An 18,510-nucleotide genomic window follows, 5' to 3' on the forward strand; every position below is an offset into this window, starting at 1 on the left:
CCTGGAGCCCAGTTACAAGTGGAGTTCCGCAGGGATCAGTTCTTGGTCCTCTGCTGTTTGTAATTTTTATTAATGACTTGGAAGAGGGAGTCAAAGGGCGGGTCAGTAAATTTGCAGACGATACGAAGAATGCGCTGCCTGTGAGAGTGGCAGAGTCAGAATCATTGGTGACCTTTAAGCGGCAATTGGATAGGTACATGGATGGTGCTTAAGCTAGGACAAATGTTCGGCTCAACATTGTGGGCCGAAGGGTCTGTTGTGTGCTGTATTGTTCTATTAAGTTATTAAAGAAAATGTTGTGGATAGTGAGGAGGGCTGTTGTCAGCTGCAAAGGGACTTAGATATGATGCAGAGCTGGGCTGAGGAGTGGCAGATGGAGTTCAACCCTGTCAAGTGTGAGGTTGTCCATTTTGGAAGGACAAATAAGAATGCGGAATACAGGGTTAACGGTAGGGTTCTTAATAAGGTGGAGGAGCAGAGGAATCTTGGGGTCTATGTTCATAGATCTTTGAAAGTTGCCACTCAGGTGGACAGAGCTTGTAAGGCGGCCTATGGTGTATTAGCGTTCATTAGCAGAGGGATTGAATTCAAGAGTCGTGAAGTGATGTTGCAGCTGTATAGAACCTTGGTTAGGCCACATTTGGAGTACTGTGTGCAGTTCTGGTCACCTCACTTTAGGAAAGATGTGGAAGCTTTGGAGAGGGTGCAGAGAAGATTTACCAGGATGTTGCCTGGAATGGAGAATAGGTCGTACGAGGATAGGTTGAGAGTGCTAGGCCTTTTCTCATTGGAACAGCGAAGGATGAGGGGTGACTTGGTAGAGGTTTATAAGATGATCAGAGGAATAGATAGACAGTCAGAAACGTTTTCCCCAGGTACAACAGAGTGTTACAAGGGGACTGGAAGGTATGGGGGGGGGGGGGGGGGATGTTAGGGGTAGGTTCTTTACCCAGAGTGTGGTGGGGGCATGGAATGCGCTGCCTGTGAGAGTGGCAGAGTCAGAATCATTGGTGACCTTTAAGCGGCAATTGGATAGGTACATGGATGGTGCTTAAGCTAGGACAAATGTTTGGCTCAACATTGTGGGCCAAAGGGTCTGTTGTGTGCTGTATTGTTCTATGAAGTTATTAAAGAAAATGGGAGGCTTTGTTAAAGTTGGAAGGTTGTGGGGCTTATTGGTAGTGGCATAGTAGCATGGATCACCAAGGGAAAACCTTTAAAATGCTGGGATTCAGCTTTAAGAGTGTTTACAGCAAGATTCATTTGGGAAAACCACTCAAGAATAAATTTGGTCCTTTTCATTATTGCTATACTGTAGAATTAAAGGCATTTAATTCTGAGAATAAGGTGGCATTAATATGCAACAGAATTTAAATAAAGGAGCACATTGGGAAGAAATGACAACATAATTAAATGGAAGATTTAATTTGAAATGAGCTAAATAGAACACATAATTGGACAAAACAAACCCAAAGAACTGCAGATGCTGGAAATCAAACAAAATGAGTTAACATTTTGGGTGAAGTGACCCTTCTGCAGAACTGAGAATTGGACATCTTAGAGAAAACAGCTTTGAAGATATACAATTGCTTCCACTGGACATTAAATCAAAGCCAGGAAACAGTTTTGCAAAACAGTAAAAGCCTATACAGTTGGTGCTGGACATCTGAAGCACAAACAATGCGCGAGAGAGAGAGAGAGAGAGAATACAGAGTTCACATTTCCTGCATTGTATGATAATGACTTCTTCAGAGCTTGAGACATGGCACACAGGCAATGTCAATGGAATCTATCTTGACTCAAGTGACTGTCCATCCTGAACAAGACTGCCACACTGGGAGACCACGTCGCCAGGCCTATACCGTCACTCCAGCTGTTGTAAGCCACTGGCCGGGCCCAGGAGAAGACGCTTTCTGCCGAAGTTGTTAAAAGGTAAGCTACCACAATAAATGAAAACATTAAAAGCATAGGCAGAAAGAAAGGAAAAAAGTGGACAGAGTAGGTGAGCAGTGAAGAAACACAGGTAACTAAGCGAGAAGTAGAATTAAAGTGGTCTTTCTTTTTAATTGTCTAATATGATCTGAAAGATTGCCTGATATCTAAAGGAATGAGGGAACAGAAATATATATTAATAATTAATTGGGTTTGAATTAGTTGCATAAATATGGGTAGCAAGTAATCAGTGGATGAGCAAAGTTTTATGAAGTTCAGCTTCCTGAAATAAATACATTTTTTCAAACTTGTGTGTTTAACGGTGAAAGCTATTTTTACTCCAGCCAATAGTGTGTGCATATCAAGTTGTGTTTAATAATGGAAATTTAAAATTGTAAAATGTAAATGGCCATTGCTTCCATACATAACAATTTCAACACCAGTTCAGAGTAAAATCTGCTGCAAAATTCCAATTAATATACATTTTTAATAAACTCTAAGAAAAGACGATTCTCAAAGCACTTGACAGGTGGACAATCAGCATTAAATGCCATCAAATCCACAACAGACATACTTCAAGGATGTAAGCATCAAGTTTAACTAAGCTTAGGGGGACAAATCTTAGTATAGAACCACAAGATATGAATTTAGCAGCCTTTGAACTTAAGCATATGCACTTAAAGTACAGATTGCTTTTTATGTTTAATACAGTTACAAACTTTTTACAATGTGCTGTTTACCGGACACGTGCATATGTAAACAAGAAAGATTAACAGAGAAAGCTCAAAGTCTTTGTTGCAGAGATACATCTGTTATTATGGGATCTTGGCAATATTGACGACGACTGCACATATTCCTAGGACTCTTCATTGATCTGGAGCAAAGAATTAATTGCTGCATCCTTGTTGCCTCTTTGTGCTTCCAGCACAGAACGGATCACTTCTCTGTCCATGTTAGGGAACATATCCTGGATGGATTTGAGATCCTCCTCGCTGTAGAGATTTTGCGGAGCAGATACCTGTGTCGGTGCTGCAACTGGGATCATTCCTTGTGTGTAGACTGTTGGCACTCCTGGCAAATAAAAGAATAAGGTATTTAACAATATTCCAGAAATCAAGACAGAATTAAAATGTACGCAATGATATGAAAAATAACTTAGCATTTTAAACCACAAGCTTGATGTTTCACATATATATAGTTTAACAAATGTTAAAAACAGAGGGAAAATTAATCCATTAACAGATGTCAGACTGGATTTGATTTACTGCAGTAAGATGCATCATTATAATTAATCTGTACCTTGTGGATTTCAATTTATTATTTGAAGTTATTTAGTTATTAATTTGCATTAATGCTAGCAATTCCAGTCTACTTAGTCCAGTTTATGGATTTTCAAAATTCAATGCAGATGGAAGGAGATGATATTTTAATGGCAAGCTTCAAGTTTCACACAATTTAATATTTAAAGATTTGTAATGTCATTTTTCAGTACCCCAAAATTTAATTTCTTCTACCATAAGTACTATGATTTTGTACAAACAATGCACTTTAAAAGGAAGTCACAATTTTCCGAGGGATTGGTGAGCGCAATTCCAAAAATACTTTTAAAAACTAAAGGAAACGGGATACAGAGAACCAGTTGCAAACATTACTTGTGAAAAATTAATTCATGCAGGTTACTTGGACAACACACATTGATGCATAAAATAGGATCTATATTTAAAATCATTGAAATAATTGTGGAGAAGTCAATGGTTTTAAAAAAAAATGGGAAGGGAGTTTCAATTTTGTATTCCATTAGTTGATGCCAGTTCCACTGAATATATTAGTAATATAAAATGAACATCTTGACAAAATAAAGGAACAGGCCTATTGAATTTAAATTTGTAAATGTAAGATATCAGTTAACATGCCAATTTTACCTGAGATTACATTCTGAAGCTCAAATTATGCAAAGTAATACATGATCTAAAATCAGATACATAAACCTTGAAGCCAGCCATCATTCCTTTACTGATATCTTACAATGTTTAAGCAACAGCCACTTTAAAATACACAAGCAAATGACATTAAAATGTGTTCATGCATAGATTTAGCCTGTGAGGAAAGGCAGTAAATGTCAGTTGAAACTTACCCAAAGCAAAATACTCAAGCCCTGAAGTGGGTAATAAGGAAATTAAAGCGCAAAATACCAAGAAGCAACATTAATAACATGTCCAAAAAATTAGAATTAGTGAGAAAGCAAATCATACCCAGCTTTCTTTTACATGAACGAACTTGTTACAAACCACAACTATTATTATTTCATACATTGCAGTCAATAAACCACAGGTCAGTTTTTTTTTACAAATGCAGCGATTATCAATAAATGCAATATAGCTGCTGCTTATGCAGCCTGCGATGTCACCCTACTGTATCAGGGCAGACTGCAGGAAGTGTCTGGCACAAATTACACCACTACACTCCATTTACAGTGATGTCATTATCAGTGCCAGTGACTACAGGTCAGAGAGGTGAAGCAGACACCTTGGTGAAAAAAATGACAAAGGCTAACATCTGGAGGGGTGGAGGAAGACATGGGAAGACCAGCACGAGGAGCGAGCGTGGTGAGTCTTTCTACTAAAAAAGTAGAAGATACTTTACAAAAAGGAAAGAAGCTATCAACTCCCAGAATGCAGTTTTAAATTGCCAAAAAATACAAATTATTAAAGACGGAAAAGAACTTTTGGAGCCTTTGACCTTTTAAAACAGTGTGGCACTTGACAAAGTCTGTAGTTCAGTAGGCAAGAAAAATCTCAAGTGAATGTTCAATGAATGATTATATTTAACATTAATTGGCTCCCCAAAATATAAACAATCAAATCAATACAGTGCAGAAAGAGAGATATTTAAGTCACAGCTTCATGTAGATGTTTCTGTGCTGCAAGCTGTTTTTAAAGTAGATAATTGAACACTAACAAATCTATTGGATACTATGATGTGGGCAAAGCAATACATAACTGAGTCATTAACCAGTAATAATCTTCTGTTCTATTGCTTACTACCTCTTCCATTTAAGGTCTATCAATGTTAATAAGGATGACGTTTCTTCAGTTTAGGTATGCTTTTGAGCCCGAAATGGATGTCCTACACAGAAGGTACAATCCAAGTAGATTCCCAGGGTCAAACTGAAATTTAACATTAATTGTAGGAGCTTCCAGTACCCTTTGTGCCTCCATAGGCAGCTTGCTTAAAAACTTCAACAATTCAATGCCTGCCTCAGGTAGATATTTGAGATGTCAGTTGCTCAGAATATCAGAGCCTTCAGAAACATGAGGCTAATATCCTGCATGACTTTGCAAGGTATTGCAAGATTGGATGAAGTTGAAAGTCAAGTTGTGTCATATGGTGGAGCAGAATATATCATGCTAGGTTCTTAGCATTTATAATGTGCATTAAAGAAAGTGTGTTTTTAAACAAATGTATTTTTTTTTTAAAAATCAAGTATTCCTCAACCTTGCCTATGTATCTCAAACTGATTTTTCTGTTGGAGAGATGCTACGAGTCTAAGGACAGCTAACAGTCCTTAAATAATCACTGGTGCATGATGTTTTAGCTTCGGAACCTCATACATGGTCATGAAAAATGTCACAAAGTCCAACTAGCCTCAGCACAATCAGATGATTCACAGCAGCCCCAGTACCAGTACACCAGGCATGCATTGTCAACTTCAATACTTATCAGGAAATAGCAGGAAAAACAATACTCTCATTTCAACAATTTTGAAAATTTACCATAATGTTAATTTAAATTCATGTAAAGGTTGTGGCTAGTTAGAAAGCAACAAATATCTCTTTCAATCATTTCCCAATCATATTCCATACTTCAGTTTGCATAGAAATAAAGGAAAGAATCACGAAGAGACTCCTTCCTCTCTTTAAAAGTAGTTATAAAAGCTTAAATCATACCTGTAATAGGCACATATCCTAGTCCCTGTTGATACACAGTGGGCATTAACACTACTGGCTGTGGCTGCACCAACATGTTTGGTGGCAGTGTCTGTGAAATGCAATGAAAAATTGAGTTAAAGTAGTTTCTTCCCAAAAATGAAGTAAAAATTAAAATAGTTGGTATGGATGAAGTTGAATTGTGCCATTTAATTCTTGTGTCAATTGGGTAACAAGTATAACCTACACAGAGCTTATATTATCTGGATATGAAAAATGGGGAGAACATTACTCAACGGAAACTCCGAATTGGATGGAATACAAACGTTTTGAAAACATATAGAAGGATAAGTCTTGCAATTTAAAATATGTAAGAATTGTGAACAAAATTCTACATAAAATATCTACAATAGGCAGTTTACATCCAAAAAATAAACACCATGGCAGCATTTACCAACATAAATGTGGGACTACACAAGATTAAAACTCATAACTAACATAGGTTTATTAATATTCTGAATCTCAATGTCTGATTCAGTAAACATGGCCTTCCAGGGCAATGCATTTGCACAACTCTTTGCTTGAATGCTTTTACCTCCTAAATTTCCTTCTATTTACTAGACTTCATCTACCTACTTTTTAACATAGAAATTATGGAGTTATTTAAATTGCAAGCTCCAGGAATTACACCCCAAGACTAACTAGTGTCTGACCATAATTTATTCATCTATCCCAAGTAATATCTCAATGTATCAATGGCTAGTAATCCTTTCCAAGGTAGAGGTTTCTAGAAAAAAAGAGTATGATATTCTACAAGGTAGAGTCAGAATATTGTCACAGCATCAATAAAGTCTCCGCAAGAACTATACCTACTCATCCAAGGACTGCAGAGCTCTGTGCGAGATCAAGTCATACCTAGCATTGACACATGAGAATTACAGCACGTTCAAAAAATATTATTTGAAAGCAGTGATATGAATATTGCTTTCTGTTGTAATAAGTTAAAGAAAACCTTATACCCAAATTAAAGCTTAAGGAGTTTATATTTGGTATTACTGAAGAAAAAACATTTTACCAAATCTGTGTCTTGCAAGCATCAGCACAAATCAAAAAATACCGAAAGTAAAAAGGGAAAACAACATAGTGCTCAGTGGTTGAGGCAAGTACAAGATGAAGTTTTGAGATAATGCATTTTTTTTCAGCAATACTATCAAACAACTATAAGCTTATGTCTAATTTTTGACAATTATTCAACATACCCAATGTCTTTAAATGTCACCCACATCAGAAATTGCAATTTCCAGTTAAAAGTGTAATTTACAATGTAAATCCCTTAATAGTTCTTGAAATGCAATGCCCATCAAGACCTTTGCATAAACAAGTTTCAAACAATACAAGAAAATTCTAAATGTCACTTACTGCGTAAGACATAACAAGGTTGATCATTCCTTCTTTATCATCACCCTGCCTTCCACTAAGGCTGTACCACTCATCTACTACTTTGCCTTCTTTTAGCAATTCTGGGATAGTTATGTGAGTCCAAGCAATTCTATCATCCATGGAAAAAGCCCGCTGCAAATAATAAACCACATGTTTCAATAAAAGATATATACTGCTGGAATAACAAGCAATTAGTCTTTTGTAAGAGTTTTAAAACAGTAAGATTCAAATCACAGAATGACAATACTAAGAAATGTAAGCGCATATACATTTTGGGAACTATTGGATCTATCAAATACTCTGAAGGATCTGCACAATAAAGCAAATATAAACAGAACAATTATCTTTCTTTGGCTTAGTATCTGTCATACCATCTTAAGCCAATTTTATAAACAACTATTAAACTTTAGCAGAATCGAGACCATTATTTCAGCTTTCCTGTGTGTAAATTCCATATCATTTTGGGGATATTCTCAATACACTCATTAGAACTGTTACAGACTTCTGAATCAACATTTTAGACCCTTACCTACTATGTAAAATGATAGTACAAAATAAATTAGGTTTCAATACCAGAAATTATTGAAATCTAAAAGGTCAAATAATGGACAGCTAAAATGCAAGTCCACTATCTAAGAAGCCAGCACTCCTAAAACGTCACATTTAAAGTAAACTTTGGCCGTTTAGAAGTTTTCCATGCTGAAATCAATGGGAATGCGAATGATGCAATTTAAATAATTGTTCAGAAACTCACCTCATCAAATATCTCTAAGTAAAATGAATCAACGCCAGGTGGCACAGTACACTGAATGACTTTGTTCCATCTTGGGTTTTTTGCTCCATTATGTGCTGTAGGTGTCTCATATACTGCATATCCAAGACGTATTCTGCAGTAAGGATCCATACGTGTCATTCCATAGTTTTTTGCCAGTTTTGCCTAGATAGACAGAATTAGGTCATTTTTATGCCACAAAAGATATGGAGGAGTTTTACCAGAATCCAGCTGAATAAATGCCTGCCCTGACAAAACAAAGACAGCATTCAATCTCCTCCTCAGAGCTTCAAGTCATCTATATAATCCATTGTAAAAGTGGATGACAAAGAGGTTAAGATTAGGCTGTAATTTATCTTAACTGGTAGAGACATTTCTGCCTGAAATCCTTCCTGAAACCTGGTCCAAACCATGATTGGCATCTAGGTTTTCAAAAGGTGCAATTCACTATTTATATGCTACAATTTAGTCCAAACTACATACAATAAACCCATCTTTCTCATTAATGTATAAACACTAATACTACAAAAGAAAGAAGCAAATGTCACTTTGTGCTGCTCAATGGCTGTTGTTAATGAATACTAGACCAGGCTGCGACATTTCCCTCAATTAGTGAACAGCTGGTCATCTTTTTGCTGGAGGGAGCACACGCAAGGGTAAAACATTAATAGAAATGACAATGTATTGCATTTGTAAACAAATATTGCATTTGTAACATAATATTTTAACTTTAAAATGTCTCAAAGCCAAACATTAAACACAGTTGGGGGCTTACTTGTCATCACAAAATATAACCCTAAGATTCTGATGGCAACTTTTCTGAAATGAACACAAACAGCAATTCTCTACAAGAACAGTCTTCTACTGAAAGCATGTCAAAAACATTTCAAAATTTTAGGCAGGGAACAGTGCACAGGGTAGAGGGCACAGTGGAGATAGAGTAACTTGACAGACAGTCGGTTCTTCTATAACGTGATGGTTACATTCTTGTGCAACCCCATATTATATAAAAAGCATGCTTTAGAAACAGCACTTAAATTGTTTGCAATGCACTACATTACAGCCAACACATTATGTTTTAAAAGTTTGCACTTTAGAAACAGCGTCTCTAATTTGTTACTTGTGTTACAGTGAATTCATGTTGATGAAATGCGCATTATAACTGAATGAACTGTATTTTCAAATGGAGAAAGTTAACTGATTTCTTTTTAGCTTTCTACATAATTATACAATGTTGCTATTAAATATGAAGTTATGATCACAACCTTATTCTGAACCACATGGGGGTCACAGATGTACAGATTGGAAACAGACTCTTCGGTCCAACCTGTCCAGGTTGACCAGATATCCCAACCCAATCTAGTCCCACCTGTTAGCACCTGGCCCATATCCCTCCAAACCCTTCCTATTCATATACCCATCCAAATGTCTTTTAAATGTTGTAATTGTACCAGCCTCCACCACTTTCTCTGGCAGCTCATTCCATACACGTACCACCACTTGTGTGAAAAAGTTGTCCCTTAGGTCTCTTTTATATCTTTCCCCTCTCACCCTAAATCTATGCCCTCTAGTTCTGGACTTCCCCACCCCAGGGAAAAGACTTTGTCTATTTATCCTATCCATGCCCCTCAATTTTGTAAACCTCTATAAGGTCACCCCTCAACCTCCAACACTCCAGGGAAAACAGCCCCAGCCTGTTCAGCCTCTCCCTGTAGCTCAAATCCTCCAACCCTGGCAACATCCTTGTAAATCTTTTCTAAACCCTTTCAAGTTTCACAACATCTTTCCGATAGGAAGGAGACCAGAACTGCACGCAATACTTCAACAGCGGCCTAACCAATGTCCTGTACAATCGCAACATGACCTCCCAACTCCTGTACTCAATACTCTGATCAGTAAAGGAAAGCATACCAAACGCCTTCTTCACTATCCTATCTACCTGCGACTCCACTTTCAAGGAGCTATGAACCTGCACTCCAAGGTCTCTTTGTTTAGTAACACTCCCTAGGACCTTACCATTAAGTGTATAAGTCCTGCTAAAGATTTGCTTTCCCAAAATGCAGGACCTGGCATTTATCTGAATTAAACTCCATCTGCCAATTCTCAGCCCATTGGCCCATCTAGTCCAGATCCTGTTATAATCGGAGGTAACCCTCTTCGCTGTACACTACACCTCCAATTTTGGTGTCATCTGCAAACTTACTAACTGTACATCTTATGCTCGCATCCAAATCATTTATGTAAATGACATAACCTAGGTAGGGGTGTAATCACTTCATGGAACAAAGTGTTCACGTAACATTTTCCTCTTACGTAGTACAGTATCTGCAGTTGGGGTTCCAGCTCATCAATCCTAAGCTGAAGATCCTTGAGCTGCATTTGTGATTATTATGGATCTCACAGCTAGACAGCAGCTCTACAGACTATTGTTCCAACTTATCACTTGCCCTGCCATTTCTAAATAGATATATCACAATTTACTTTTACAACTGAATAGTCACTAGGCAAGGAGCAATTTTTTTTGACCTGACAGTTGTAGAATAGAATTTAAAATTCTATCACTTGTAGAGAAAGAGAGTGTAGATGGAGGGAAGTGAAAATATTTACAATTAAAAGCTAAGAACACAAACAATTAATGCTGTTAACATCAACATCCATTTTGAATTGAGAATCAATATTGCTCAACTCCCAGAAGAGTCTCAAAATTGAATCATGGTTCACATAACAGGGAGACTGAAGTGACATGTTTAATGATGGTCTTATTGTACAAAACTTACGAATTATTTTTTGTGCAGTCTGTTCATCAATGTTTGTGCAGGTTGGTAACGTTTGTGGTATCTTTCCAGAGACATACATTTGGAACTGGCTGATCAGAGTGATGTCCAAGCAAAACAATAGCTACATATTATTACAACTGGTCAGCGATACAATTTACACTATGTTTACATTAATCCACGAAATTCATGATGAAAATGACTTTTGAATAAACCTTTAATACCCCGAAACGGTGGACAAATTAATGGGACCATAGTATGATCCTCAAAAATAAGAGTATAAATTATTGAATTCCATAATTCTTCAAAGAAAAGGCTACTGATTTATTAATTCTTTGCAGATTGGTGGTCCTATGATCTATGCTCCGATAATATTAACCTTCATTCTGAATAGGATTCTTGAAAATCAAACCGAACTATTCTTGTGAAATGATCTCAAATGAATCTTTTCCACTATGAGAAAAATATGCAGTTCAGAGATAGACAAAATGCAATACATCAATTTGATTTGTATCGAGTTCCAAGTTTAGTTCATACAGGTGAGACAAACCCTCACTTTACTGTCATGAAGGGTTGCATGTAATTTAGCCTGATTCAAAAGATAATCTGAAGGCATCAAGTTGTGGGAGCATAGTTGGGTCTTTCACTAATTGCACTGCTCTTAGCCAACAAATTGACCTTTGAGAAAGAAACAAACATTCCCTACCTGTACCACAGTGATGCTCAATCGACCCATAGTAGCCATGCTAGTCCCAAACTGTAATTGCTGAGCTGCCTGTGCATCAAGTTGTACTTGCTGCTGTTGTTGAGTTGGTACAATGCGAAGGAAGTCCTGTGGCAATTCTCCAATGAAAACCTTCAATGCAAAGCAAAATGGAAACACTACCCTATTTAGCTTTTTTCACATCAACTGGCAGGAAAATATCATGAGTGTTACTACTTGGTAACAGGTTAGTGCTATTACCTGAAATGCTAACCAATTAATCAGCCACATTCTTCATACCACTTGACAACCTTCAGGGAATAATTATCAGAGTATGTCAACCCATGCCCCTAAAAATAGTAAGGCTCACAAAAATGATTATGCCTTCCTTTGTTTTCATAATTCAAACGTGCCAGCCTCTATTACAATATTTACTGGGTCATACTCAATTAAATTTGAATAGCAATTTGAATTTAATCAGTTTGAATTATGCCTCAAGTTTTACTGAAACCCAATTGAATTTGAATTTTACTGTTTTAACATCAAACCAAAATGAGACGAACCGATGTTTTGGGGTATAAAAGCAGGCATTTTGAACAGTTAGCCAGAGAAAGAGCACCCATCTGCCATTTGAACGACTGCCCACAACCCTTCTCACTGAAAGGTATCTTTTTCATACGAAACAGCTTTGCAGAAGACTGAAGATAACCCTGTGTTTTGTAGATTCCCCCGGAAGTTCAACACCTGAAGACGACAACTGGTTTTGAAAATTGATTAGCTGTAAAGTTAATAGGGGCTTTATTGAATCAGTATTGTTATAGAGTGGGAGGTAGATAATTTATTTTAAGAGAAAAGGAGGCTTACGGTTGTAGATAGTTGTTGTTTAAATGTTCTTTTTTTAAAATAAAATTATTTTTTCTTTAGATAGTGGAATTTGGGAATTCTCTGTCACTCATACTTTAACAGATTACAAGGAATGATGAGCTTTTCTGCGTTTGATTTAATTAGCAGAAGGTTTTAACCCGTGTTGTAACATTTGCAAGTGGGTAAAATATTACCAAGATATCTAAAAGGTTAGAATTCCATACGAATTCCCAATCTCAATGTTTTGAGCAGTGGTCATGCTGAGGTCAAGATAAAGAAGGAAATTCAAGACATTCAAAGTATCCCTTTACACATTCTCTGAGAGTTAGCTGTGATGTAACAACATAGCAGCAGTAGATACACTATTAGAATAGGCCAGACTGAGGTTGAGGGGGTGGAGAATGTCAAGCTCCTTTGAATGACTATAACTGACAAGCTGTCCTGGACTTTGAACTTGGATGCGCCAGTCAAGGCGCACCTACGCATCATCTTTCTCAGGCGGCTCAGGAAATTTGGCATGTCCATAAGGACCCTCACCAACAGATGCACCAAACTCCTAGTGCATAATGGCCTAGTAATGGCAACTGCTCTGCCCAGGACTCTAAGAAACTACAGAAGGTGATGTGCACAGCCCAGACCATCACAGAAACCAACATTCCATCCATGGACTCCATTTACACGGCTCGCTGCCACAGAAAGGCTGCCAAAGACCCATTGCATCCTGGTAATGATCTCCTACAACCTTTGCCATCGGGCAGTAGATACAGATGTCCGATCACATGCACCAACAGGTTCAGGAACAGCTTCTTCCCAGCCGTTGTTAGGCTGATGAATGGACTCTCGAACCTCAAATAATGCTGATCTTGCTAACATTGATCTTGCCTAGCCCTCGCCCTGTGCAATATAACCGGAATGCCTCGAATTTTTATAACCTCTGATCTGTACATCCTTGCTTATTATGATCTGCCTGTACTGCTCATAAAAAAACTTTGCACTACTCTTCGGTACAAGTGGCAATCAATCAATCACAGTATCAAACACCAAGGCAGCAACATTTACCAAATTTCCAACTTCTACTGTGCTCAAAGTGATTATAATTGAGAGATGGGCGAGTGGAACTGGCAGGATGAATTGAAACTTTCAACTCTAAAATTGCCCTTGACAATGCCTAAGAAATGGGATCATGGGTGACTTCATTCATGGGTCAATTTTGTCAAAGAAATGTCACCCTCTTATCTGGAATAATCAGAATCAGAGGAGTTGTTCTGTCAATCCCATTGGGTTGCTGCCGATGGTGAATCTTTTAGCAACATCACTGGAGAGAAGCAGTCTGTGAATGGAATTGCAGCTAGAAGGCTCTGGTGTGCAAGCCTGCTGAGGTCAGACCAGGCAGCATTGTGGTAATAAACAAGTTTAAATCCTGTGATGTCTTGAACTTTATGCTTTGTGTTCTGGCTTCATAGAGCGATGGAAATTGTTGAGGATACTGTTGATTGCAATGATGGTTGAAAGATGAAGTTCAATGTAGAGGTGCGTGAAGTGATACATTTTGGCACAAATAACATGGACAAAGTACAATGAACAAAGTACAAATGTGTCCACTGTAATCTGTTTGGTGGAGGCACACCTACAATGCAGTTACAGAGGGAGTTCCAGGATTTAGAAACAATGACACTAAAGGAATGGCAATATCTTTCTAAGTCTGGATGGTAATGGCTTGCAGGCAGTGATGTTCCCATGTGTCTGCTACCCATGTCCTTCTAGATGGTAGGAGATGTATGTTTGAAAGGTACTGTCTTATGAACCTTGGTGAACTTCTGCAATCCCTCTTGCAAATAGTACATATTGCTACGAAGCATCATTGGTTGAGGGACTGAATGTTGTGAAGGTGATGCCAATCCAAGCCAGCTGCTTTGTCCTGGGTGGTATCAAGCTTCAGTGTTGATCAAGGAAAGTGAGATGAATACCCTTGCATATGCCTTGTAGATGGTGGAAAGTCACAAAGCGAGTTATTCACTGTAACATTCCTGGCTTCTGACTCAGCCACTGTATTTATATGATTAGTCCACTTCAGTTTCAGTGATGGCTGTGTCATTGAATGTCAATGTTAGATTCTCTCTAATTGGAGATGATTGTTGCTTGATACTCAGATATCACCTGGATTACTGTATGCAGTTCTGGGTGCTACATTATAGGATAGATGTGACTGCATCAGAAAGACCGAAGAAGAGGTTTGCAAGAATGGTTTCAGTTATGGGGGGAGGGGGGTACTGGAGACATTCAGACTATTTTCTTTGGAGAGATGACCAATAGGAAATCTGATAGTTTTGAAAGTCATGAAGTGTCTAGATACAGTGGATAGGAAGCAACTGTTCCCACTCCCAAAAGGATCAAGAATCAGCAAACACGGTTTCAAAGTGGGTTGCAAAAGAAGAAAATGTGGGGAACATATTTTTCACACAGCCAGTAGGTGGGGTCTGGAATGCATTGCCTGGTAATGCAGGTTCAATTATTTAAACAGAAACAAAATGTATCAGGAAAAGAAAGGAGATAAAACGCTCAAATGGCTGTTTCAGACATTAATGAACCGAATGCCTTTCTATGCTATGAGCTGAGATTCTGTGACAGTCAAAAATCACCCAATCCAGTGGTTAAGATTGCTCACTTTCCAATTACCGTAGTCCAGGAAGACAGTGCACAACGAGGACGAATATCTTGGGCAACCAACGTCATTAGCACGGGACAGTGTGTTTTGGTAGAAGGTGTCAGGGTGTTAGAAGGTAGGACTCGTGATGAAACCATTAGGAATACATCCAATGACCGTTGGCACCCTACAACTGATGCTTTTTCTCTATTCGGCACATTATCCACACGACAAATATTCCAAAAAATAAGGCAGAATAAACAAATTCTATTTACAAGCTGTCGACCACGATCATCAAAACCTATCCTTACAGTCCTATCCTGATGAAAATGTTGCTGAGGCAGAATCTGACTAGCAGTTATTTTCCTGGCTGGCCCTTTAAACGGTCTTAGGGCAGATCAGAAAACAATAAACATACTCAGCACCCTTCTGTCTTTACAGCCCACGATGAATTGCGAAACAGCTGTAAAAAGCATTAAAAGCACACGAAGGAACCAACTGGGGGAACACGGGCCAAGGCCAGGGGTGACGGCAACCGGCTACGGGCAGAATCTGGTGCAGTCAAGCCCAGGAGCTCGGACAGTACACCCCGCTTCCTGACAAGGCCCGCGACAGAGACAGCAAAGGCCGCAGCATAACTGGAAAATAAAGAGAGGAATCCTACCGGGCCCCTCTGGGTGGAGACGGTTGTGGCTGCCATGTCCAATCCAGCCAAGCCGCACCCTCTTCCACCACCACCACCCCGACTGCTGCTCTCTATCCCGTCACTTGGCGGCGGAGCCTGCACTGGGCTGAAGGCCGCTCACTACTCGTCTGCTCATTGGCTGAGGGAGAGGGGAAACGAGCTCAGTGTCTTGTCACTGGTTGATCATCGGTCAGAGCTGGCGTTCAGGCCTCTACGATTGGCTGCTCTTGGGCAGCGTCTGCACTCAGTGCTCTGCGATTGGCTTTGCTGGGCCTGAGCCTGCATTCACAAAGCTACGATTGGTTGCTCCTAGATCGAGGGAGAGAGGCAGACACACGGCGGGCTCTGAGCCCTGTGATTGGTTGGTTCTGCAGCAGCAGCTAGTTCTGAGAACGCTGATTGGTGACTGGCCCTCCCCGCCCCCATGCGGTGGACGTTGATCTGTTCCTCAATGGGCACGAGCTCAATGTTTCTGGCATTTTCTGCATCAGTACCTGGAGACAGTTAATGTAAGCCCTTTCCTTTCAACTGTAGCTGCCAATTGCGTTGAACCAGATTGATTTTGGGGGATCATTTTAGTCTAATTGGTCATGCCGTCTTTCTATAGCAATGTTCAAAGCTGTGTAGAAATTTAAAATATATAAAGTTGTCACGTTCGGATCAATTAGGCAACGATAGGGACGAGTGACCTACTGCTTTCCCAAGGAGATAGGTTTTGAGATAGGATGACTGATTGCAGGGACAGACAGCGTGGGCGTGCAGTAACAGACTCAGCATAGAAAATAATGACTGCAGTTTAACATGGCAAAGGTTTTAGCAGCCAGTATTTTCAGAATTTGACACGTGTAAGCAATTCAAAAAAATTTACCATGGATGTGGTGTCATACTATTATTGTAGTAGATTCAAACACTTTATAAATAATATGGTAACACTGCATTTTTTTTCATATTCATATGGCCTGTGTTGGCTCAATGGTACAAAAATGTAATACAATAAACGAACTGGATTTATTATTGTCACATATTTTGTTAGACATATGCTGAAAATTGTTCTATAGTGTTATCACTCTCCAGTGCCATCTTAAAGCACATAAAATAAACCAAAACATAGAAGATAAAGGCAGAAAATAAAGTTTTCAACTTAGCTTAAAAGCTTAGCCATGGGTCTGGATCTGGGCACTCTCCCATCCCGAAGCTGAGACCAACACAGGCATGAAGGAGCTGTTCTCCTGTTCCTTTGATGCTGCCTGACCTGCCGCGCTTTCCAGCAACACATTTTCAGCTCTGATCTCCAGCATCTGCAGTCCTCACTTTCTCCCCACAGGCATGAAGGAGTCAGCCAGCCTTGTGTCCCTTCACCACAATGCTATCGCTGGAACAGAGTCACCATCTTTTTGTGCCATGTCGCCTCCACCAACGCTGCCACCACGAGACATCACTGGGCATATCTTATTGATGCTGTCAAGTCTGAACTGGGCCCAAACTTGACCTGTCAACCCAAGCCTGTGCTGCAGTCCAACCTTGCCTCCGCCACCGCCAAGAAGAATCCGAAAACACACCACACATCCACGCTGGACTTCCACTATCCGGCTAATGCAACTGCTCTTAATAAGAACATAAATTTAAAGAAAAATGAAGAAATAGGAAAAGAAAGATAAGCAGCTGGTACAGACGAGCCCGAACTCGACCTACTCTGTCGCCACCGTCTTAAACTAGGACATGCTGTCATGGCATCATGATGTTTGAGGATACCTTAATGTCTTTTTAAAAATTCTCCTGGCCACACAAGAAATTAAAAATATTAATTGGCATACTGAATGTTTGCATAGTGATATGGAACATTCTCTGGAAGGTGTTTGTTAATGCTGGTTGATTGCTCAATTTTCATTGTAAGGAAAGAAACTACTAAGACGAGGATGAGGCAATCATTGCTGACAAGGTAAGTTAGGGACAGCATAAAACAAAAAGCATGCAATGTTGTGAAAATTAGTGGGTAGCTAGAGAATTGTGAAGCCATTTAAAAACCAGCAGACGATAGCTGAAAAGCGCAATCAGGAGGGAGAAGATGAAATATAAGGGTAAGCCAGCTATTAATATAAAAGAAGGTTGCAAGAGTTTTTTTTAGATATGTAAAAAGGTAACAGAGAGGGAAGAGTAGATATTGGACAACTGAACAATGAGACTGGAGAAGTAGTAATAGGGAACAAAGAAATGGTGGGGTAACTGAATAGATACTTTGCATAAGTCTTCACAGTGGAAGACACCAATAACATACCAGAACTTCAGGAGAGTCGGGGGCAAAGGTGAATATAGTGGCCATCACTAAGAAGAAGGCGCTGGGGAAGCTGAAAGGTCTGAAGGTGGAGAAATCACATATACCAGATGGATTACACCCCAGGGTTCTGAAGGAGATAGCTGAGGAGATTACAGAGGCATTGATCGTGGTATTTCAGGAATCATTGGAGTCAGGGAGGGACTCAGAGGACTGGAAAATGGCTAATGTAACAACTATAGACCAGTCAGCCTGACCTTGAGTTCGTTATTAAAGTTGAGTTTGCAGAGTACTTGGAATGCATCTTTGAATCACGAGGGCTTCTTCAAAGCTTCATGCCTGACAAATCTATCAGAATTCTTTGAGGAAGTAATAGTCAACTTTGCCAGTAGAAAGCCAGTGAACCTGATTTATTTGGATTTCCAGAAGGCCTTTGACAAGGTATTGCAAAGAAGATCCCATGGTGTTAGGGACTAGATACTGGCATGGATAAAGGAT

At 39.2% G+C, this 18,510-nt stretch overlaps 1 protein-coding gene across 2 annotated transcripts; it reads right to left on the bottom strand.

Annotated features, from left to right (window-relative positions):
* Positions 1 to 2,285: 2,285 nt before the first annotated feature.
* tollip (toll interacting protein) lies at positions 2,286 to 15,871 on the bottom strand. Of its 2 annotated transcripts, XM_043705930.2 has the most exons (7): positions 15,720 to 15,871; positions 11,551 to 11,700; positions 8,053 to 8,235; positions 7,278 to 7,430; positions 5,880 to 5,970; positions 4,067 to 4,087; positions 2,286 to 3,003 (listed from the first exon to the last, which is right to left on the bottom strand). In XM_043705930.2, exons 1-7 carry the CDS (start codon positions 15,753 to 15,755, stop codon positions 2,789 to 2,791), a joined length of 849 nt encoding a protein of 282 aa, XP_043561865.1. In that variant the 5' UTR covers positions 15,756 to 15,871; the 3' UTR covers positions 2,286 to 2,788. The 2 variants fall into 2 exon arrangements, with proteins under 2 accessions (XP_043561865.1, XP_043561866.1); XM_043705931.2 differs by lacking the exon at positions 4,067 to 4,087 and having other exon boundaries at positions 15,720 to 15,870.
* Positions 15,872 to 18,510: the final 2,639 nt, after the last annotated feature.

Source organism: Chiloscyllium plagiosum, unplaced genomic scaffold (genome assembly GCF_037043375.1).
Source record: "Chiloscyllium plagiosum isolate Xiang-an unplaced genomic scaffold, Cpla_swu_hap1 HiC_scaffold_18, whole genome shotgun sequence".
Lineage (NCBI taxonomy): Eukaryota > Metazoa > Chordata > Chondrichthyes > Orectolobiformes > Hemiscylliidae > Chiloscyllium > Chiloscyllium plagiosum.